A 25,555-nucleotide genomic window follows, 5' to 3' on the forward strand; every position below is an offset into this window, starting at 1 on the left:
CCAAATGAAACAAAATCCTGAATCATGTACATGTTAGGAAATAATCAACCCCAAACTTAAGCTCGGCTCACTATCACCCTAGACATACATGATGTTTATTCCATAATTAGTCTAAGTAGATCAAGTTGCCAACTCATCATACAAGACATTTGAGACAAATGAAGGATGAACCAGGCCAATCCTACGCTTATATCGCCGTATCCTACGCTTATCTTTGGCTAACTAGGTAATGTCTTTACAAGTTACAACAATGCTTGCTCCTCGTGATTATTACAGACTAAAAGAGATTAATTAACAAATTAAACCCGATTCGAGCTAATTAATATAATATATTTTATCTTATACGAATGTTTAATTATCACCTAGATATGATGATACTAAAGTGTCGGCAATCTAATATAAAATCTGATACCAAACATAAGATATATTTTGGATAAAGGAAAGAGAGTGTAGCAGGACAAAAAGAGGCAAGTTAACAGACTTTCATGTTCATAATTACGTAGACTCATGTTACTTTTAACATCATCAAGAGTACAAATTAGTCATATAAATCTGTGTGAATGAACGCAAAAAGAACTCTTTAGCAGATCATCTGAGAGATAAAAGATCTGAATTCGATCATAGAGAGCGAAAGACGACGATCGAATACATACCAACATAACCACGTGGCTAAGCTAAGTCTTACCTTTGGTTGATTCCATAATAATACCAAAGGACATAACTCAAGCATGGGATCAACAATGTGTGTTTTTTTTTTAGAGAGAGAAAGCGAGAGAGCTTCAAGTGAACGATAACAAGAATCATAAAAACTAGTTAATAAGATATTAACAACAGAGAAAAAAGAGCAAATTAATATTTAAGAATATATAGTAGGAAGAATTGAAGTTGCTTTATTTTCTTTTTGTTTCTTTAGGTTTCTTTTTGTTTTACATCTCTTTCTTTTTGTTTTATATCACAATGTATCTTCCTTACATAAGCTTTCCTGCTTCCTCTACTCATATACTCCTCTCTCTTTCCTTTCTCAGCTTTTTTACGTCGGTTTTCTAGATGTAAGTGAAGAAGACACTGAAACTAAGTTAGCTGAACCCACTGAACCCATACCATAATATACGCTACATAAAGTATTGCCGGGTGGTTGTGTGATTAATGGCACCTGTTGCATTACCACCCGGTTTTCGGTTTCACCCAACAGATGAAGAGTTGGTGGCTTACTACCTCAAGAGGAAGATCAATGGTCATAAGATTGACTTGGAAATAATCCCTGAAATTGATCTTTATCAGTTTGAGCCATGGGAGTTGCCAAGTACGTATGTATATATCATGGAGTTTATTTTATTTTATTTTATTTTATTTTATTGGCATGTTTGCATGATTTATTTTACAAACTTTACAAAATATAATTGATCATGTAGTAAGCTTTACTAACCAAGTGTAAAAAGAAATGATGTGCACAAAACTGATTATTTGACTATTTGTAGTCCATTAATTTATTAAAGTCTTTAAGTTCACAGTTTGTGAAAGATGTTATACCTAATACTAGGGTATGGGTCAATTCAAGTAAATTTGTATCCATTTGTTATGAAAAAAAAAAACTTGCGGGTTATTAAAAATTAGTTTGGCCAATTAAGATGATAATAGGGTATGAGTCAGCTTTGTCAGGTCTATATTTTATTTAAAATTTGTATTTTCATGAATTTTATTTGACGTATAAATTACACATTTAGCAAATCCATGTACACAAAGTAGTGTGTGGCTTCTTGCTACAACATTCTTCGTAAATAAAGGTAAAATTATAGTTTTTAATAGTACTAAAGTCAAGTGCATATATACAGAAAAACTCAAAGCATAAGTAATTTAAATAGTTAAAAGGTAGCACTTAATTACAGGGTCAATGCATTACCAAATTCATTTTCCTTAACACAAAAAATTGACCATAATAGGCATACACAGTTCAATAATCTAAAATTACTACTACATTATCTAGTTTTTTTTATTTTTATTTTTTATAATTCAAATACTCCCATTATCTAGATTTAGTTGTCACGTATACAGCTTTATTAAGTAAATTATGCTATCACCGTGACTATTAAATTGTATACTCGTGAAACTTAAATCTATAATACTATACAGCTTATAAATGAATGAGGGAGAGGGTGGGCGACCGAGCTGAGAGTCTAAAAGAGATGAACAAAACTGCAAATAAGAGAGAAAAATAATATATAATGAAAGAACATGATCATTGTAGTTAACCCTCTATGTACTTTGGCAACTTTGCTAATTATCTGAATAATTTTGTTGCATGATCATCATGATCAAATCATAATCATTATCATAAATCATAAAAATCATAATTTATGTTTGGGTCCAATTTAGTCCAATTGGGCCTGGTCACTGAATGATCCAATTAAAAGCCCAAGGTTAAGGTTCAACTCTCCAAATGTGCTAAAGTCAAAAATCAAACATCCTCAAAGCCATGTCAAGGTCAGTCAACGGCCCAATCAGCTTGGCCCAGCCCAACTGACTTCCGGGCCCAATCCGCCTCCTTCATTAGCCAAGGTATAAAAGCCAACAATTTGGTCAATTCTTGGTAAGACAATAAAGCCTCAAGCAACTAAACTCTTGCACAGCTTTCTCTCTCTAATATACTGACTTAAGCATCGGAGGGGCCTTCCTCGGCGTCCCCCCCGAGGCTAGTTTACGTGTATTTGTTGTGCAGGAAACCCTCGGCTCCTGCGTCGTTCGGACCGAGACCAAGTTCCCTCAAGATAAAAGGATCTTCCGAGATTCGATTGTTTTCATCCGAAACAATTTGGCGCCGTCTGTGGGGAATGCTACTAAATTTCGCGTCAGTCATCAAACACTCCGGCAGTCGCCATGACTAAGAGTGGAAGGAGTTCCAAGAAGGCTAAGAAGGGAGGAGGCCGGATTACGGTGAGGGAACGCCAGCCGGTTTATCCCTCCCCGGAGCAAGCCTCTTCCGAATCGGAGGCCCCCATTTCTCCGGAAAGGGAAGCCTCAAGAGGTCCTAGCCTCCAGGAGGAGAACACCTCGCACCACACTCGGCAGCCGGGGCCATCCCCGAGACCGAGTGGCTCAGGAGCGAGGAACTCCCCGCCGCGCCATAGCGTGCAATCCAGGTCACATCCGCGGGAGACTCCTCCCTCCGGACCCTCCACCGAGGAAGTGGCCAGAGCAGTGGCCATCTGCATGGAGTTCCTTAAAGCTCAAGGGGCTCCAATCCAGATGCCTGATGATCACCAGCCGAGAAACCTGAAAAGGAGGATCGGTCAGGATGATGGTGGACAAGTTCCACCACATAGACAGCTCGGCCAGAGGTGGCGAGGGGACACCCGAAACTCCAGTAAGGAGAGGAGGAGGAACCCTCAACCCTCTGACCACTCCGAAGCTCAGAATTCCATGGGGCCCTCCAAGGACCCGGAATTCGCCCGCCAAAGCGTTCATGAACGCTTGGGTTCGAGGGAGGTGAGTGTGCATAGCCGCCTCACCTTCCCAGAGGATACCGGACCCCACCCAACCTTGTCTCAGCCGGGGACGAAAACCACTTCCACCTCTGAGAGAGGAGGGAGCGAGGTCCCTGAGGCCGGGTACAAGGGGAAGGCGGTCATGGTTCCATCGAACTCGCCCTTCCAGAAGTGGATTCTGGAAGAGCATGTGCCAACGGTCAAAATCCCGGCACATATTACTTACGATGGTACCTCAGATCCTAAGGATCACATTGCCTCTTACGAGGGGCACATGTATCTGAACCCGAGGTCTGAGGCTACCTGGTGTAAATACTTTCCTACGACCCTCAAAGGTGTTGCCCAATCCTGGATCACCAAAGGGCTCAAGGAAGGCTCCATAACCGGTTGGAACGACCTCTCCAACAAGTTCAAGAGCAAATTCTCTACGGCCAACCGCCGAGAGAAGACCACTGCAGAGCTAATGAGTCTGCAGCAGGCGGAGGACGAGAGCCTCCGCGACTATCTGACTCGCTTCAGCAACGAGTCATCCGGAATCACAAGCCTGGATCAAGGCCTGGCCGTGTTCGCGCTACGGAACGGCCTCCAAGCTGGAAAGTTCCTGGACTTCATGGTCATGCATCCCCCGCAGACCCTGGAGGAAGCCTTGGAAGCATCGGATAGGTTCATCCGAGCCGAGGAGTGGAACAGATCCAGGTCTCAGTCTCGTCCGAGAATTGAGATGCCGAAAGGGCAGCAGCCCGAAGTCTCGGCACAGAGGAAAGGGAAGGCTAAGGCCTCAGAACCGTCCTCTGCTGCCGAGCCGAAGAAGGAAAGACACTTTCCCTACACGGGAAGGTACGATTCATACACTCCACTCTCCCTTCCCCGTGCTAAGATTTTCAGCACGACGAAGGACGAGGGGAGATTCAAAAAACCTCGTCCGTTGCCTCCCTGGCATCAGACGAGGGGAAAGGACCAGTGGTGCGAGTTCCATGACTCACCCGGACATCGCACCGAGGACTGCGTCCAGCTGAAGGACCAGATTGAGGATCTGGTCCGCAAGGGGTACCTGAGCCAATACCTCGCGGACAGGCGCGAGGAGAAAAAAGCTGAAAAAGATTCTCGGCAGGACCTCAACTTCGCTCGGAAGAAGGATAAGGGACCTCAGGGCAAGGAGTCCCTCGACATCCTAGTTATTTCCGGGGGAATCTCGCGAGGCACAGCCAAACGCCAACTGAGGGGTCTAACCCATCAGATTCATCAGGCTGAGCTTCGGCAGTCCCAGTCACCGGCGCCGAACATCCTGTTCACAGCCGAAGACTGTGAGGGGGTGGTATACCCCCACGATGACCCACTAGTAATCATTCTGGGCATCGCCAACCGCAACGTCTGGCGGACCCTCGTCGACGGCGGTAGCGGGGCGAACATCCTCTTCCGAGGAGCGTTCGACCAGCTGAGGATGGGAGCCGAGCACCTGGCCCCCGCACCCTACCCGGTGTCTGGATTCAACGGCTCTTCCTCGTATCCTGACGGGAAGATTACACTTCCTGTCACCATCGGCGAAGGCCGAGCAGCTAGGAATATCATGGCCGAATTTTTGGTCGTAGATGCTCCATCTGCATACAACGTGATCATGGGGAGACCCCTCATTCACGGCATTCAAGGAGTCGTCTCCACGTATCATCAAATCATGATATACGTTTCAGACGAGGGACGCTCCGAGAAAATAAAGGGCAGTCAAAAAGAAGCCCGCCGATGCAATCACCTCAAGCCATCCACGTCTCGCCGAGGCGACCGTGGCGATGGGGAGGAAAAGCACCGGGACCGAAACGCCAAAAAGCCGAGAGGCTCAGACGTTTCGGCTAATGAAGCCCCAGACAACGAGAAATCTGATGGGGGCCAAAAGGCTGACTCCGCCTCAGAGCCGAACGACTCTGATGGCCAGCCGCGGTCAGGAAAGTCTGCTAATATTGATAGCAGGCCGGAATTCGAGGAATCCAACTCTAAGAGCATGGAGACGGATGACCTGACCGAGTCAATAGAACTGACCGTAGGAGATCCGAACAGATGTGTTAGCATCGGGTCGTCACTGGAGCCAAACACCCGTGCGGCACTCGTCCAACTCCTACGGGCCAGTGGAGACGTGTTCGCCTTCTCAGCCGCAGAAATGCCCGGGATTGATCCGGACTTCGTCTCCCATAGGCTTAATGTCGACCCCTCCAGTCGACCCATTAAGCAGAAAAAGCGGAACTACTCCGCCGAAAAGAACCAGAACATCGCAGCTGAGGTCGATAAGCTCCTAGATGCTGGGTTCATTGAACCCTGTCAGTATCCGGAGTGGCTGGCCAATGTTGTAATGGTTCAGAAGGCAAATGGTAACTGGAGGATGTGCGTTGACTTCACGGACCTGAATAGGGCATGTCCCAAGGACTCCTATCCGCTGCCGAGGATCGACCAACTGGTCGACTCGACAAGCGGGCATGCTCTGCTCAGTTTCATGGACGCATTCTCGGGATACCATCAGATCTTCATGCACCCCGAGGACCGAGCTAAAACAGCGTTCATAACAAGTTCCGGGTTGTACAATTACAGAATGATGCCCTTCGGATTGAAAAATGCGGGGGCAACATATCAGAGGTTGGTTGATCAGGTTTTCGCCGAGCAAAAAGGCCGAAACATGGAGGTTTATGTTGACGACTCAATCGTCAAAAGCATAAAAGAAAAAGATCATGTCACGGACCTAGCCGAAACCTTCGCCACCCTCAGAAAATACAAAATGAAGCTGAATCCGAAGAAATGTGTCTTCGGCGTGAAGTCAGGCAAGTTCCTCGGCTTCATGGTCAGCAAGAGGGGGATTGATGCAAACCCCGCCAAAGTACAAGCTGCTTTAGACCTCCCCGAGCCGAGGACAAAAAGGGATATTCAGCGTCTAGCCGGGAGAATGGCTGCCTTGTCCAGGTTCATCTCACGAGCCTCAGACAAAGGGCTCCCTTTCTTCAAGGCGCTGAAGCTCCAAAATTCAAAAGGCATTGAATGGGGAGACGAACAAAAGTCAGCCTTTCAGCAGCTCCGTGAACACCTGGCTCAACTCCCAACACTGGCAAGGCCAGTCGTAGGAGACATCCTATACTTATACGTGGCGGTCAGTCCAGCCACGGTAAGCGCGGTGCTGCTAAGGGAAGAAGAAAAAGTTCAACAGCCGATCTATTTCGTCAGCCACACCCTGACGGATGCCGAGACGCGCTACCCATTGTTAGAAAAAGTGGCTTATGCAGTGGTGGTGGCTGCTCGGAAGTTGCGACCCTATTTTGATTCTCATCAAATAGCGGTTCTAACTGATCAGCCGTTAGAGAAAGTCCTCGGCAAGGTTGAAAAATCCGGTAGACTAGCAAAGTGGGCTTTCGAGCTCACCGAGTTCAGTATCGGTTATCAGCCGAGAACAGCCATCAAGGCGCAAGCCTTGGCAGACTTCTTGGCCGAGTGCTCCTATCAGGAGACTCTGGATGCAAGGAGGAAAATCTGGACCGTCTTCACGGATGGGTCCTCCACCGTGAACGGTTCGGGGGCAGGGGTCGTCATCACCTCTCCCGAAGGCAAAACCTTCGAGTATGCACTAAAATTTTCATTCAAAGCCTCTAACAACGAGGCCGAATATGAAGCAGCCATTGCTGGCTTAGACCTGTGCATATCGTTGGAAGCCGAGCATGTCTACCTCAAGACAGATTCTCAGCTGGTCGCCAATCAGATCCGGGGGGAGTATGAGGCTAAAGAGCCTTCAATGGCAGCTTACCTCACAAGGATCAAATCGACAATTGCGAAGCTGAGATCTTTCGAAGTAGAGCTGATCCCAAGGGGTCAAAATGCTCAAGCGGACGCACTCTCCAAACTTGCAAGCTCAACTCTGACTGAGTTAAGCCGTTCTGTCTATGTGGAGGTGCGCCGAGAAAAGAGTGTAGCCGAAGCAATATCAATCTGCTGCGCTGCACTCGAGCCGAGCTGGATGGATGACATCCTGGCTTATAAACTCAGGGACGAGCTCCCCGAGAATAGGAATTCGGCCTCCAAGATAAAGCGGATCAGTTCACGATTCCTCGTCTTCGGCGGCCAACTCCTCAGAAAATCCTTCTCCGCTCCATTATTGAAATGCGTGGGTCCAGCGGATGCCGACTATATTCTCCGAGAGATTCACCTCGGCATCTGCGGAAACCACATAGGAGGGAGAACCTTAGCCCACAAAGCTCTCAGGGCAGGGTATTTTTGGCCTACAATGATCTCGGATGCAAAGAACATGGTCAGAAAATGCGAGAAATGCCAAAAATTTGCACCGGTAATCCATCGGCCATGCCTAGATCTCCAGCCAATTCTTAATCCTCTTCCATTTGCACAATGGGGGTTGGATATTCTGGGACCCTTTCCCGAGGCCCCATACAAAAGAAAGTGGCTGATAGTCGGAATCGACTATTTCAGCAAATGGATTGAAGCGGAAGCTGCTTCAAGCATATCTGAGCAAACTGTCAGACAGTTCATCTGGCAGAACATAATAACTCGGTTCGGCATCCCAAAAGTTTTTGTGTTCGACCACGGCAGACAGTTTGACAACCTGCCCTTGCGCCGATACACTGATCAATTCGGGATAAAATTGGCTTACTCCGCGGTTTGCCACCCTCAGAGTAATGGCCAAGCCGAAGCCGCAAATAAACAGATCCTTAACGCTCTCAGAAAAAGAGTAGAGGATCAAAAGTCCAAGTGGGTAGAGGAACTTCCGGGAACCCTCTGGTCACTCCGGACAACCGAGAAGGAGGCAACGGGGCATTCACCTTTTCAGCTGGTGTATGGATCCGAAGCAGTGCTTCCAGTGGAAGTGGGCTCAGAAAGCCTACGAGTGAATCTCTTCTCAGCCGAGGAAAATGAGCAGCTCATGAAAGAGTCCCTCGACTTCCTTGACGAGATTAGAGATCTAGCCCGAGAAAGGATGGCTGCACACAAGCTCAGAATGAGCAAGTCCTACAACCGAAGAGTCTATCAACGACCTCTCAGAGTTGGGGATTTAGTTCTGAGGAATGCTGCAGCTGTTCAAAAAAGTCGCATTCATGGCAAACTCTCAGCATCTTGGGAGGGACCTTATGAAATTTATCAAGAGCTTCAGCCCGGTACCTTCAGACTCAAACAAATGGATGGCACCGAGCTGAAAAACCATTGGAATGCCGATGTGCTCAAAAAATACTATGTGTAAATCCTTCGGATAGTACAATCTATTCTTTATGCTTTCTACGGTTTTTCAAAAATTCAAGGTTTCATTCGGCGCTGTCCGGGGTATTGCATAATGATGCCTTGTACCTCGGCAAGCCGTAAAACCTGCCAAAAAAAGATACAAGCCCGAAGTATTGCATAGTGATGCCTTGTACTTCGGAGAATCTGTTCCTTTGGGCAAAAAGGCCATAGACTTATCCGAAACATAGCCTAAAAAATAGGAACTGATAAAGCCCCGAAGTATTGCATAGTGATGCCTTGTACTTCGGATGAATCAGTTCCGGGTGGTAGTTGCAACTCTGAAGTATTGCATGATGATGCCTCGTACTTCAGATAAACTGCTGCCCCGGCATGGTGTTTCGGATAGTTGTTCCCTTGGATGAATTGAAGAAAGTGTCACAAGAGTACCATCTCTAGAGTGAAAACTCTCAGGTGGGAAATCAGTACTTTAAAAACAGATGTAGAAAATAAAGCAAAGTGTTCAAAGATCCTCGGCTTAGCCGAGAAAAATTATCAGCCATTCCAGAATTCAGAAGACCTCATCTTCAGATTTCTGGGGGGGCAGAGGGAAATAGAGAAATGGCACAACTGATCTAATACCCTTCAGCTCAGCCGAAGTTTGATACTTATGTCAGTTTTTTCACAAGTTGAAAACATCCGAGTACAAACGGCAAAAAGAAGTCTCAGCAGAAATGATTCTCGCTAGCCGAAGTTCTGCACTTAGCAAATATTTGAAAGATCATTCAAAGAAAGCAGTAAAGTGCGAAGACTGGTAAAGCGAAGAAGAAAAAAAAAAAAATACACAAGAAAGCTGAGAAAGTGAACTTCTTTGAAATAAAAATGTTGAATTACAAAAATAGTCGGCAGCCGCCCACAAGCGGAAAGTAACAGCTGCCGAAATACGTACAGGCAAAATAAAAATATAATAAGCTGTTGTACGATAAGGCAAGCTGAAGCAAAAAAAAAACAAAAGGCAAAAATTCAGAAAGCGGCAAGTCTAAAGTTGAGCGCATGATGAACCGCAGGATTCTGAAGACGACTGCCCGAGTTCCTATGCTTCAGCCTGAGGATCAGACTGATCAGCTTCATTGGGCCCAATGGTGGTCTCAGCTCCAGCAGCAGAAGAGGCGGGCTTTGCACTTTGCCGAGCCTCCCTTTCCCTCTGCTCAGCTTCCAACTCCAGTCTTTCAGCTTCCTCTTCGGCTTCCTCAGCCTTAAGAATTTCAGCTTCAGCTGGAGTTGCATACTTCATGTGAGGGTCTTCGGGATTCTGGACCCACTCAGCACATTTAGACCAGTCCAGCTTCGGCTCAGCATGAAGGCAGAGTCTTCGGCATACTCGGAATCCGTTTCTGAAACCCATCTCATATTCCTCTTGGGTGTAAACACGGACTTTGAGTAAAGCCTCAGCATCAGCCAGCTTCTTCTGGGTCTCCTCCAAGTCTTCCTTGGATTTCTTCAGCTGTTCAGCGACTTTGGAGGAGGACCCCTTCAGCTCATTCAGCTCTTGCTGAATTTGGAAAGCCTTTGTCTGAGCTTGGGCCACTTCAACTTTCTGGATCAGCAGTTGATCCTCAGCCTCTTGGAATTTAGCTCTTTGAGCTTCAGCAGCAGCAGCAGCCTCTGAGAGTTGGACGTCTTTGGCCAAGAGCAACTCTTCAGCAGCCATTCGGCTGGCTTCAAGAGCCTCTAGACGCTGCTGCACTTCAGCTTGTGCAGCAGTTCCTTCTTGAATTCGGCTCTCAATAGCAGCCTTGAATTTGGAGACGTCCACTCCCATATGCTCCTGGAGGAATTTTTCCCCTTCCATCAGTGGGGGAAAAACCTCCATCTCCATAGCATCGCAGAAGGTTTTCAGAGCTTCGGCAGCTTTTTTACCGTACTCCTCAACCTCCTGCTGCTTCTCTTCAGCTGCTGCTTGCTTCAGCTTAGCAAGCTTAACTTCCTCTTCAGCCACCTTCCTTTCGTGCACAGCAGCGTCTACCCTATCTTGTAGGGTATCAATCAGCTCTACAGTGAGAGTCTGATTGTGCACGAACTGAAAACAGGAAGACAAAAAAAAATAAGTAATAAAAAAAAAAAAAATAGAGCTGAGTTTTGGAGGAAATGAAGGAAAATTACCTGCATCATCAGCAGTTGGTTAGACCTGGCTGGGTCAGGAACTGATCTACTGGATTCGCCCATCCCAGCAGTGGCCTTCAGCGACCAGATCCTTGCCCTGTCTACTTCGGACATGCCAGCAAAATTGCCGAAGTAGGCTGCAGCTCCTTCTCGGTTTTGACCCCATATGAGGTCCCAGATGTGATCTGGGATTGGAATTCGGGGGGCCGAGAAACCCATTTCTCCAGAATGCAGAGTCTGGAAAGAAGGGAGGGACGACGATGGAGCTTGATTAGCTTTGGTTGTCTCAGCTTCGTCCTTCTCAGAGGAGTCAAGTACTATGACCTCCTCTTCTTCAGGGGTGAGGACGAAAGCCTCAACCTCTCTTGCGATATCTGCCGTGAAGCCTTCAGCACTTGACATCACGGCATCTTTATTTCCGTGCTCAGCAGCACTCTCCTTGATTTCTTCTTGGACCCCTCCCTTAGGTTCGGGAGTCCTCTGATCCACCTCCATCTCAGGAGGTGGCGGAGGGGTCTTTTGAGGAGATTGGGGTGTTGGCTGGGGAACCCTCGGCGATCCATTGCCTTCCTCAGGTTCCCTTATTGCGACGCCGATGGTCATCGGCCTCTGCTGAAAGTCATGAGGGCCGATGATGGCCATCCTTCGGCGCCTTTTCAGAAGAGGCTGCTCGTCCATATCTGAGTCTGAAGACTCTTGTATTTGATCTTCGGGACGAACAGGAGCTTTGCCTTCTCTGTGTCTGTTACTCTCTTCAGACTGTAACAGACAGGGGGGAAGAAGAGTGTGAGTAAAAAAAAAAAAAAAAGAAGAAAGACAAAGTTAAGTCTAAAGGCTCACCGAGGTCTTCAGCAAAGCCTCGTCTTCTTCAGCTGCCCTAGCCGCAGCTTCTTCAGCAACTCTGGAGGACCCTTCTCCACCTTCACAAGCTTCAATAACCCGTGCAACCTCTTCGGCTGTACGGGCAGCTTCAGCTTCTTCTTCCAGCAGCTGAAACAAGGGATCCCTCTTCTTCCACCAAGGCTTCTGCCTCTGATACAGAGCAACAGCCTCAATTTGGAAGTGGGAAGAGTCTAGGTGAACCTCTCGGCGCCTTGGTTCAGTGATAGGGGGAGCCCGATCAGTTACGACTCGTTCTCGGTTGACGCCAAGGCGAGCGTAATCAATGCCGACGTTGGTCTCGTCCCGTTCTGAAAAAGAAAAGGGGAGAAGTCAATTCAGTTAGTTCGGCACATCACAAGAAAGCAAAATGAAAGAAGAAAAGAGATAATTAAAAGGCCTCGGCCCCAGCCGAAGAAGATTACCATCCCTAAACTTTCGGCTGAGGCCGACAGCTGCCAGCATATTCTCTTGGAAAACATAGTGCGTATCGGGGAGCCAAGTCTCCGGGATATGCTGCATTCGGCCGCTGCCTCCCCGGTTCGGCAGCTTGCCGAAGATGTTCTGCTGATTAAGGTTCGGGTCTGGCCCGCTATCTTCGGGAGGACCTAAACTTCCCATATCAGGATCCGGCTCGGCAAGATACCGGGGAGCGCTGAAAACGTAAGGGTGGCCCGGATCTATGGGTGCCCTAACCCAAATCCATTGACCTCTCCAGTCCTTGTCTGAAGAGTCATTTGGCCACATGGTCAAGTATTGGGGCCGGGACTCAATCCGATACCACCCAGAACCATGGCTTCCGTGCCCACTCTGAATATTTGGCACTAGCCGATGGAGCTTTCTGAAGCAGTGCAGGTTCGGCACGTATCTGAAGAACTTGCAGACCCATAAGTATGTCATCACCCTTCGGATACTGGTGGGGGTTAGCTGACATAGGGAAATGTTGTAATGGATCAGCAAGTCTCGGACGAAAACGTCCAAAGGGAACCTCAGCCCATACTGAAGCTGTCTCGTGTACACCCCCACATACCCCGGGGGTGGACGATGGATTCTATCGGATGCTGAGGGCATTCGGCACCAATATCCATCAGCTTCAAAAATGCCGTAGTGCAACTCAATTTGCTCGGCAAATCGATATTGATCGGCGTTCTCTACCCACCATGAGTAGGGGCGGTTCTTTATCATGGCCGAAGCGACTTCGGCATTCTCCCACTCTGAAAACCCAGGGAGGATATCCCAAAGGACAGCGGGAATTTCATCGTCCCGTCCAGAAGCACTCGGCTCATCCGTTCTTTGAGGAGGAGCCGAGGAAAGGGGAGTCGCCCTAATCCCATCAGCAGGGTCAGACTCCGGCCTTCGACCATTCCAGGTCCCAATCCTATTCCTAGGATCGGGAATCGGCCTTGCTCTTCTTGGAGCACGGGCTCTACCTCTAACTCCCCTCACCATTGACGAATTTCGAAGGAAAAAGTCGAAAAAGGGGAAAGAGTGCAAAGTCGAAGAAAGATGAAATAAAATCAAAGGAATTTACCTTGATCTGAAGCAAAAGCCGCCGATTTACGAATTGGTAGTGACAAGTCTCAGCTTCTAAGCTTAATGCTCGGGGAATTTGCGAAGTTTTGATGCGGGCTCTTGAGCGTTCTTGAGAATTCTGGGTTTGTGTTGATGAATGAGTGGGGAGAGAAGACACGCCTCTATTTATATCTCCAGAAATGGGAATTCAAGGAGTCTGCGTTTCAATTTCTCTCAAGCACCCCACTAAGTAACCGTTAAACACACGACCTTGCAGTTAAATCGCCCACTACCCGTCCAACTTCCGCAATTATCCACATCAACTGTTGTTATCTCATTAATCATGGGTTAATTATGGTTTAAATTCACATTTTTGGATTAACAAATCATTCACTTCCCTCCTTTTCTGATTAAATCAAACCCGACCCGTCATCCTTCCAAATCGGGTCTGGGGGGCAAGTTGTTTGGGTCCAATTTAGTCCAATTGGGCCTGGTCACTGAATGATCCAATTAAAAGCCCAAGGTTAAGGTTCAACTCTCCAAATGTGCTAAAGTCAAAAATCAAACATCCTCAAAGCCATGTCAAGGTCAGTCAACGGCCCAATCAGCTTGGCCCAGCCCAACTGACTTCCGGGCCCAATCCGCCTCCTTCATTAGCCAAGGTATAAAAGCCAACAATTTGGTCAATTCTTGGTAAGACAATAAAGCCTCAAGCAACTAAACTCTTGCACAGCTTTCTCTCTCTAATATACTGACTTAAGCATCGGAGGGGCCTTCCTCGGCGTCCCCCCGAGGCTAGTTTACGTGTATTTGTTGTGCAGGAAACCCTCGGCTCCTGCGTCGTTCGGACCGAGACCAAGTTCCCTCAAGATAAAAGGATCTTCCGAGATTCGATTGTTTTCATCCGAAACAATTTATATTATAGTTAAGTAGCAAAATGGTCAACATCAAAGTAGAATTACTTGCTTTTTTGCTGTCTATACTTTTCTTCCTAAATGAGGCTTCTAAATTCTTCCTTGGATATGTTACTTTCATTTTACTCAAGCCATCATATATAATATAACTTGATCTGAATTTGTTAATGTATCACTTTACATTAATAAACTCAAAAATCAGTTATTTCAACCATGTTGATTGCATTTTAAGGCTCTTAAAACAACAAAATTTAAATTATATTGGGACCATCACAAAATGTCATATGTAATATATATATATATATATTTTTTTTTTTTTTTTTTTTTTTTTTGAAACAATGTCATATGTAATTTAATTTTAATAAATCATGCTCTTTCATTTTTTTTTAGTGTGAACAAAAAATTGAGGGTTGTTATTTGTATTTTAACAATATGGTCACATAGATTTATTAACCTAGCTATTAACATAAAACATGATTTGATGATATATATACATTTTTGAAGGTAAATCATTATTACCAAGCAATGATTTGGAGTGGTATTTCTTTAGTCCAAGAGATCGAAAATACCCGAATGGATCAAGGACAAATAGAGCAACAAAGGCAGGCTATTGGAAATCGACGGGCAAAGATCGAAAGGTAAACTCACAAATGAGAGCAGTAGGGATGAAGAAGACATTGGTGTACTACCAAGGGAGAGCACCTAATGGCCATAGAAGTGATTGGGTTATGCATGAATACCGCCTCGACGAGGGAGAGTGTGAAATTCCTTCTGGCTTACAGGTAACTTGAACACTCTTATATCTCATATTTTAGAGTGTAATTGTATCATCTTTGGGATTAGAGTATAAATCCAAGCAAAAAAAGTTAGTGATTCTACTTAGAGTGTGAAATTGCACATTAAAAATCTAACATTTTCACAGTAAAATATTAAAATCACACCTTTGGAGTTTAAAGTTTCTTTTTCTCCCTCAATATTCACCAAGTCCATGCAGTAATAACATGTTAATTTTTTTTTTTTTTTTTTTAAAGTCAAAATTTTCTAAGTACTCAATATTTTTGAAGAGTGACGATAAAAGAAAAATGTATAATTTTTTTTTCTTAAACTAGTACAAGGCTAGGTTCTTAAACAAATTTGTTTTAATTCAAACATAGATTGATATATAATACAAAACTATTGCACCGCTTTTAATATGTACGCTTTTAATGTATACTAGCTTATACATGTACACTTATTGTACGTTCATTCTCTTGTTGCTAATTAGATTAGTTGGTTAATCATGCGGGTGATTTCTAAATTTGTGTATGTATCTCATTCAGATCAATCATTGTCTTTTATGACTTTGTCCACGCAAAAAAATCAACAATACTATTATTTTGCACCAACAATTTCCCTCCCTTATAAATGACGCTAAATGTTTTTCTTGTCTAAACGCAGGATGCCTATGCGCTATGTCGAGTATTCAAGAAAACCGCGATAAATATCTCAAATAATATTGCATCTTCATCACAAGAACATTCATTCACCAACATAGTTCAAATGTCAAGTGATCAATCGTCGAGCATCGACATGTACACCGAGGGAAGATGTGACGATTTTGAGAGCTCCGATTATTCGATTCCTATCGAAAGATGTTCAACTAGTGCTACTCATGGATCTTCTTCATCACTATGTGATATAGGAGATGGGCAATGGATGCAATATTTGAATGAAGATGAATTCTGCTAATTCATTTTATTATCATATATTATGTTCTTCATGCTATTATTCATATTGGATAAATTATGCATGAAGTTAATTATCATACAAGTAATTATTGGGTTTTTTTTAATCACTTGAAAATGGCTTGGGTTACTAGCTAGATGCTTTGATATGTTTTTTTTTTTTTTTTTTTTTTTTTTTTTTTTTTTTTTAAGGCCCAGAAAAGAAAAACATTAAAAACCCCTCCTCCTCACGACTCATGAGGGGACTGCTTTGATGTGAAATGGGTCCATAGTTTTTCAACAGGAGCATTGTATGTATGTATATGCACATTATGTATGTTACACTTCTAAAACTAATTAAATTCGCCATTTGATTGGGAAAAGGGGTAAAAGGATATATTGTAATTTAACAAATTTATTCTATCCCCTTTTTTACACAACACTTGTTTTATGTTATAGATGTCTCAAAATATATGTTTGAAAGATTTTTTTTTATTTTTAATTTATTACATTTGATTTAATACATAATGTTTGAACATTTATAGTTTATAAATTGAAACATATGGATCAAATATATAGTTTATATTAAAATAAGAGTTGATAAGTTGAGAATTTATCAACAATTCACGAGTAATTGGTGAATATTGAGGGAGAAAAAGAAAATTATTGATCATATACTAATTATAAATGCTCCAATTAAATTATTGTCCGTCCCAAAAGGACAATATAGGTTATTAATGAACCTAAAGCACGTCTGAAGCGTTGCAATCCAATAGAGTTAAAATATAAGAAACTTTTGGAAAAGGAATGGAGTATCTATTGACAATCATCACAAATTTGAGAAAATGATAAATCTCATTACATTTCTAGAATAAAATCACTTTTAGTAAGATTCATATGTTCCATGATTATGTAAAAGACTCCAGAAGAGTATGAAATGTCCAACAGATTAACATGTATCAAGATTATAGTCAAAACTCCAGCAGAGTATATATAAGTAATTATTAGATAAAATATTAATTAGTTAATTGTCTTGCCAATTGTATAAAGAAACACATGTTAGTGTTCTAATATCACATCACATTCATGACCATGCATATAGTAAGTTTAATAAAGTGCTAGTGTTGAAAATTGACTAGAGTTCAAATTTAGAGAAGTGATTGAATGTGATAATTAAATTAGGTCATCCGGGTTTAATAACAATTACCCGTAACGGAAACCTGAAGTTTCATCTGATAATGTGCTGACGCTTTCTCAATATTAAATATATAAAATGAATTGAATGACAAGACGTAACATTGAGATTAGTTATATTTGGATTGTGAGTTATAATAATTTGTATTGATGAAAATTTCAAGATTTAATATGTTTTGATTTTTTTTATATAAAGGAGTAATGGATGATAAAGGAGTAATGGTTGACCAGAAGTTCACCAAAATAACTTATATATTATTGTCAACTATCAAGTGATCAGAAGCTCACCTAATATACTATTTAAGTCTTTAAAGATCCAGAAGATCATCACCTACTAGAATTACGAGCAAGTGATTTATGCTTGTATAACAATTCTTTTGATTGGGGCTATTATATGTCAGCACATATAAAATAGGAGAAGAAAGAAAAACGTACAACTGCACAACATATGTCTCCCCATTGACATTGATCTCCAGAAGAGAAAATATTATTGAAAATTTAATAATAAATACACATGAAATATAAAGTTAATGAATAAATGATTCTTCATTGAAATTGTTCTCCGGAAGAGATAAATTTTGATTGTGATTCTCCCAATGAAATGAATTTTAATGCAAATTTATATACTAAGTTGGTATAGGATTATACGCCCCTATAAAAGAGATATTTTACCAACTTAGGGGGAGAAGAAATAGCAAAAGTTGGGAAAATCGAAAAAAAAATAAATAAATAAAGAATATTTATGATCCCTATAATGGTAGTTTGAAAATTGATATATATGCCAACTTTTGTATATACTATACATTATCAAGACATGTTGCACATTTATGATTTGATTTGTATTCAATTATGACTCATGTTGCATTGCGTTGAAGATACATTTTGGTCATATTAATTATGTGTATACATTGAGATAAAATCTTGCCAATTGTACTTGAATCACTACACGTGAAGTGTAGGTTGTATATGATCGGTTCCAAAATAAATATATGTTTAATAGATATGGTATTTGGCAAGATAGTGCAGTTAACACTAATAGTGTAATAGTATATAAATACCATAGTGAATGAAATACCCTAAAAGTGGTATAGATTTCTAAATTATTATAATAGATGACCTATGATGTAAGAAAGTGGTACCAATGAGAAATGTATTAAGATATCATAGTAAAATAACATGTAGAATGTAAGTTAAAGGAATTTTATGATAGCGGTACATAATGGAACTGATGAATAATATGCATATGCATAATAGAGTGGACTAGTGAATAAGAGATCTGAAATATATGTCCATTTTGATGTCGACATAATGATAATAATCATAAGTTTATCATGGACCAGAAGTCTAATGAAATATGGATTTTTAAATCCACACTATACAGTGTCTTGCATTATTTAGAGCCTTATGTATGTTCATATACATGTGTGAGTCATAGGTTAATGGATTATTCATTGCGTATATTGAAAGTTGTTAGATGCATTACTCATTGTATATTTTGTTTTCTATATCTCATATTGATGCATTAGTTCTATACAATAATTGTGGTATATGTGAATGTATGTTCAAAATATATATAGTATGGCGTATTTGTAACTTTGAAGGAAATTACAAAGATATATTTATATTCCAATGGGCTTATAGTTGTGATGAAATTATTGAAAACGTCGATTTAATAACATGTTATGAATCATGTAAGAAGAGTTTTTGAAGAACTTATATACGACGTATTTAAATAACCAGCCCTACAAATTTTTGAATATTACAATTATCAAACTCTTGAAACTTTTATGTGACTATATCATTGACATCTTAACCTAAAGTTTGAGTATATAAGAGTTAGTGAGATTTATTGTTTGTATTCGTAGAAAAATTATTGTGTTGTTAATTACGAAACTTCTAAACGAACGGGATACTTATGCGTGAGACTGCTTTCTTATGGTCCAGAAGAACCATGATCAATGTATATAATTACATATGTTATATTATAATTCATATGAGATTGAAGAATGACATTAATAATGTCAAGTTTTGTCATCAAATGATTATTAATGAATGTTTGATCAAATAATGATCATCAATTTCTATTATTAACAACTTCCAGAAGAAGTCATAATCGCATGAGTTTAATTTTTAAATCAACTATTAAACAGAGATTTGAAATAATGATATTAGAGATAAACACATGTATGGTGAAATAAAGACACTTCACATGTTCACGTGAAGACTTGAAGAATTGAAGATGCAATTTCAACTTAGGAGATTAGAAGATCAACGTATTATATTTTACTTACTACATATGAGAAGATATCCAAACATATTGAATTCGTTGTTGCGGCACTAGAAGATCTCAAGTTATGTATTCATCAGGGGGAGAAAATACGCGCTGCACTCTTTTTCCATCGACCATGGTTTTGTCCCACATTGGGTTTTCTTGGTAAGGTTTTTAATGAGGCATCATATCGAGCGTATTACGAAGAATGTTGTACTATTTTTCCTTCATTAGGTTTTAATCCCACAGGGTTTTTCCTAATAAGGTTTTAACGAGGCACAGTATTCGATAATGGATATCCAAGGGGGAGTGTTATGAAATATCGTGTGGGTGACCATTATGCTCCTTATATCATTCTGGAATATTCTAGATATATGGTTTATTCTTATCTAAACATATTTGTGGATGTCCATCATGTATCACTCTAGAACTTTCTAGAGTTTAGGGTTTATTATTCTCCAAGCAAATTCTATCAATTGTACTGTATATATATATATATACACACACACATACATACATACCTCCATCATATAAAGATAAGTAGAATACACATTTCAATTCCCTCTCAATCTTTATATTTCTCCTTATTTTACAATACAAAATTATTATTAAATAACATTTAATTGATTTTCATTTGAGCTTTGGTTATATGGAGTAATATTATGTGAAATGTTCGTTTTAGCTAAAAACTTAATAATCTAATTTTTTTTTCCAACCATCTAATATCTAAATCTATATCTAATATTAAATCAATAACCACTTAGTTATATTTTCACCCGTAAAATCTCTCCATAATTAATACTCCGTACCAGTTTTTTTCCCCCCCATAAATTTCCCTTGATTTTAGGATTTTTAAGTTCTTTACACCTCTTGATAATATTTGCTTAAATATCACTATTTCATATGAATCCTATCCAAACTCCATAATGTTATTTATGTGTCATCAGACAACGTACAATTCAAAAGCTAATAAACCTTAACAATAATGTTGCAACTAAAGGACGACAAAATTGTAAATAAAAAGAGCAACCACGAAAGAGTAAAAATAAATAGTCTCATGGTAAAAAAAACAATCTCTTCGTAAATACATTTTTTTTTTTAATCTTTTTGAATAATAATAATAACATATGAAGTATAATTTTAATATTTTAAAAAAGGCATTACAATATTTTGTTAATTTTTTTTTTGAATTAATTAATGATATGTTTGATAAGAAAAACATTGAATATATTTATGGGAGCAAACATATTAATGAGGGTAAAAAAAATAAATACACATTTTTCTACACATTTTTGTACATATTTTTACACATTTTTCTACACATTCTTGTACATATTTTTCAGGGTATAGTTGGTAGCACACTATTCCTAAGAGTTATTTTCTACTTTTTATAAGGTAGGGATTTTCATTTGAGCTTTGGTCATATGGAGTAATATTATGTGAAATGTTCGTTTTAGCTAAAAACTTAGGCCTTGTTTGGCATCATTTTTTGTTTTCAGTTTCCTATTTTTTTTTTTTTTTTTTTTTTGAAAACAAAAAACCAAAAACAGGAAATAAGAAAAAGGTGTTTTCATTTTTCTGTTGTCAGTTTTCAAAATTATGATGATTTTAATAAGTTTATATAATTTTTGATTCATTATGGGAAATATATCATATACTTTTAACAAACAAAAAACCAAAAAACAAAAAAAACACATCAATGCCAAACGAACCCTTAATAATCTATTTTTTTTCCCAACCATCTAATATCTAAATCTATATCTAATATTAAATCAATTACCACTTAGTTATATTTTCCCCCGTAAAACCTCTCCATAATTAATACTCCGTACCAGTTTTTTTTTTTTTCCCATCAATTTCCCTTGATTTTAGGATTTTTAAGTTCTTTACACCTCTTAATAATATTTGCTTAAATATCACTATTTCATATGAACCCTATTCAAACTCCATAATGTTATTTATGTGTCATCAAACAACGTACAATTCAAAAGCTAATAAACCTTAACAATACTGTTGCAATTAAAGGACGACAAAATTGTAAATAAAAAGAGCAACCACGAAGGAGTAAAAATAAATAGTCTCATGGTAAAAAAAAACAATCTCTTCGTAAATACATTTTTTTTTTATCTTTTTGAATAATAATAATAACATATGAAGTATAATTTTAATATTTTAAAAAAGGCATTACAATATTTTGTTAATTTTTTTTTTTTGAATTAATTAATGATATGTTTGATAAGAAAAACATTGAATATATTTATGGGAGCAAACATATTAATGAGAGTAAAAAAATAAATACATATTTTTGTACATATTTTTCAGGGTATAGTTGGTAGCACACTATTCTTAAGAGTTATTTTCTACTTTTTATAAGGTAGGGATACTGATAAATGATCATTTTCATATTGATCATTTCAATTGTTATACTATTCATATTCAAATGAAAATTGGTTCATTTCGACACTTATTCTTGTTCAAATCTAACTAATACTTCATTTGTTTTTGTCTATTAGTTGAACAAAGAATCGTGGATATAGTGAGTTAGACCACACAATATTAAGGAAAAAAAAGGGAAGACAACAAAAATTAAGGAAATCAAGAAGACATGAATTCACGGAACGTGAACAAATAGCACGAGCTTGAATTTTTTGATTTGGATCGAGAAGTTTATTGTGTATAATATGTGTGGCATTGTGTTGTACATTTTAGGTTAATTTTTAAATTACTACCCAAAAATGTAACCATTTTCGAACTAACCACCCGTTTAATTTTTTATTTTAAATTACCACCCCTTAAATTAAATTAAGGATATTTTGGATTTTAACACCTGACAAAAGGCTGAAAATGGTTTTTAACACCCCCCAAAAAAAAACTTTTATTTTAACACCTCCCAAAAATATAAAAGTTGGAAGTTAACACCAGTTAACGATTTCCGTCACGGAAATTTAACGTGGGTCCCATAAATTGGCTTCAACTCTCCTTCGTTTTCAATTTTTTACGAAACCCACCTTCGTGGCTGCCATCCCATTTTTTCTTCTTATTCCTCCCTTCATCTTTTCTTCGTCTTCTTCCTCCCTTCATCTTCATGGCTGCCATCCCAAACTCTTTCCTTCGTTCTTGCCCACCCTCCCCTCAACTGCCACCCCTTCCCTACCCCCTCCCTTTCCCCCACCCCTACGCTGCCAACCGAACCCACCCCCCTTCCCTTTCCCCGTTCTCGCAACCAAATCAGCTCCTCTCCAAATACCAGCCCACAATCGCAACCCCTGCAGCCACCTCCTCACTCAAACCGCAAAAAATCAATTCCCAACATCAATTCCCGAAATCAGAGCAAATCGCAGATCCATCGAACCTCGTCTAGAAATCAATTTAAGTTTGCCGAAAAAAGTTACGGTGTGGTGGTTTAGGGGTTAGGGTGGCCGAAAAGGTTAAGGCGGGTCGATTCGTTAGGGTTTGGAGCAAAGTGTTGCAGAAGAGTGGTGGTAGTGGTGGTGGTTGCGGCGATTCAGATCTTTGATTGTGGTTTCGGTGTGGTGGCTTGGGTCGGGGCAGCAGGGGAAAAGGGAGAGGGTTGGGTTGCGTTTGTGGGGAAAAGGGGTGGGATGGGTTCGCCGGTCGTCGGTCGGGGGAGGGAGCTGGGTGGCTAACGGGATGGGGCAAGGTTGGTTTCTTGGGTGGTTGATTTAATTTTGGTGGCCGGTCCCCAGTTAACATGTTTGCTGGCTGCGAAGGCTTGGTCAGTAGCCGTACAGGGCCCTTTATGGGCGGCGGAATTGGTGGTAAAAAAAATGGAAGTTCTCAGTCGCTTTGTTCTCCAACGAAGGAGAAGATGAACCGGTGTTGAATTTTTATTTATTTTTTGTATGGTTTGATTTATGAGCACCAAAAATCTGTAAATCTGTAAATTATGAGCACCAAAAATCTGTAATGGATAAAATCAATGAAATGAAGGTTCAGAGAGGAAGTTTCGTGTTTTGCTGGGTGAAAATTGAAGTTGAAGCCAATTTGTGGGACCCACGTTAAATTTCCGTGACGGAAATCGTTAACTGGTGTTAACTTCCAACTTTTATATTTTTGGGAGGTGTTAAAATAAAAGTTTTTTTTTGGGGGGTGTTAAAAACCATTTTCAGCCTTTTGTCAGGTGTTAAAATCCAAAATATCCTTAAATTAATGCTCAGATTACCACCCATTTTAAAAATCCGTTTGGATTTTTCGTCTGTAGGCCCCACCTAACACTTTCTTTGACTCTTTTGACTGATTTTTCCCCTGATTTTTCTCTTTAAAAATGCTCTCTAAACTTTAATTCACATTTCCTTCACTAAATTCTACCAAATTTCAAAGAGAAAAATGTGAATTGAAGTTAGAAGAGCGTTTCATTTAGTAAAATTAATTTAAGTTCAGTATAAATAATTTAAGTTCAGCAAATATAATTTTGTTTCGGTAAAAATAATTTCAGTTCAGCAAATATAAGGTGAAGAGAACGAGGCCTTATATCATATGATTTTGAAAAACAAAAAACTTAAAAAAAAACCACAATGATGCCAACAAACCCTAAGATTAGTTTAGAAAATTCTAGAATGAATTTTAAAAAATCAAGAGAGGTTTGTATTTAGAAATATCTTGTAAAAATATTTAAGATATTTGATGTAAAAAGATCTAGATACATATAATATTAGACATGTGTAGAAAAATCTAAAGGGTAGGAACGACCACTATAAATATGTTCAATGTACCTGGGTTAGAATTAAGTCAATTGAGAGAGCTCTCATTGATGTGGTCAGAGAAGTATTCACCAAGATAGTGAGAGACATGAACTCTCACAAATTAGATATGAGTAGTGTAGATATAATTCTCCACTAAAAAAATTGTTGTATAATTTAGGATGAAACTTATGAAATCATAAAATTGTTATATGTCCTTAAGGTTCATTACATTTCTGCCAATCCCATTCATGGAATTTTATGGGCCTAGGGAAAATAAAAAATAAGGGCCCTTATTAAATAATATTGGCAGTGTGGTTCGTTTATATAAAAGTGCTCAATTTCTCTTAAATACATATTACAAAACAAATCTTTTACTAAAAATGTGAATTTAATTATCAATAATTATGAATTATAACAATTGAAAACAAAAATTAATTTATTGATACGGTTTTTCAATAAATACCCACAAAACTATTTTTTATATAAAAATATATAAAAAAAAAAGTAAAATAAACTAGTGATATGAGTCACCAAAAAATTAAACAAAAATCACATGAGAGATAGGAAAAGTTGTAAGTGCAAAAAGTTAAAAAGGTTAGTTATATGAATCGATCATTGACACCTTTTGCTTCTAGGTAAGTAGCTAGCGTTCCTTACAAGCTAGAATTCGTTAGGCTAAATTAAATTTCATTTAAGAATTGAGTTAATTTTTATACATATAAGAAACTCTATAAGTTGAGACTTATGGGCCCCTACCAACCCTGTTCCCTAAACCATTGCACCTCTCGCTTATGATCAGGGTCGGGGCTGACTCTCATGTGCGCCCAAATTCTATCATACCAATTTATATATAATTATTAGTGTATGATCCATATGATGCCGCAATTCATTACATATATGTTGTAATTAAAAATTGTTAATTTTATTAAAACATATAATGTAATGCTATACAGAAAATGGTGGGAGTTGAGCTAAACTTTCTTGAGAATAAAAATCAGCTTTGTTAACAAATAAATACTTGAAAAGAAATACTACCTCCGATTTTTATGAGTTTTTGAAATATTTTATATCTCACAAATAATAAGCCAAAGTTGTAACTAGAATAAATTCCAAGGTAGTACATGATTGAACAATTATTTATTGAATCATTTACTACTGTGAGTCATAATGATGTAATATAATATTATATTTTTTCAACTTACACTAATAATTTGACTCTTTAACCTCCCGTTAATTTATTTGATGTACAAATAATACCAACAAAATAAGACCAATAATAATAATAAGCATTTAGCTACATAATATATATATATATATATATATATATATAAAGGGGAATTTTTTCCCGAGTTTTTAGAGGACCACGTAAGATTTAATTTTTTCAGCGCGCCATATAGGATAATACATTTTAGTGGTAGCCAATTAAATACGGGATTATTAATTCCTTTTATAATTAAATCATTTAAATGACACGTAAGCAAATTGACGAATGAATTTTCCCAGTTTAAATTAATTAAATATAAAATATTATCTTTTGATATCAGGA

General features: G+C 39.5%; 1 protein-coding gene across 1 annotated transcript; it reads left to right on the forward strand.

Moving 5' to 3' along the window:
* Positions 1-736: 736 nt before the first annotated feature.
* LOC110708969 (NAC domain-containing protein 86-like) lies at positions 737-16,374 on the forward strand. Its single transcript, XM_021887198.1, has 3 exons — positions 737-1,303; positions 14,645-14,922; positions 15,578-16,374. The coding sequence occupies exons 1-3, from the start codon at positions 1,147-1,149 to the stop codon at positions 15,866-15,868; spliced, it is 726 nt and encodes a 241-aa protein (XP_021742890.1). The 5' UTR covers positions 737-1,146; the 3' UTR covers positions 15,869-16,374.
* The last annotated feature ends 9,181 nt before the right edge of the window (positions 16,375-25,555 follow it).

Source organism: Chenopodium quinoa, unplaced genomic scaffold (assembly GCF_001683475.1).
Source record: "Chenopodium quinoa cultivar QQ74 unplaced genomic scaffold, ASM168347v1, whole genome shotgun sequence".
NCBI lineage: Eukaryota > Viridiplantae > Streptophyta > Magnoliopsida > Caryophyllales > Amaranthaceae > Chenopodium > Chenopodium quinoa.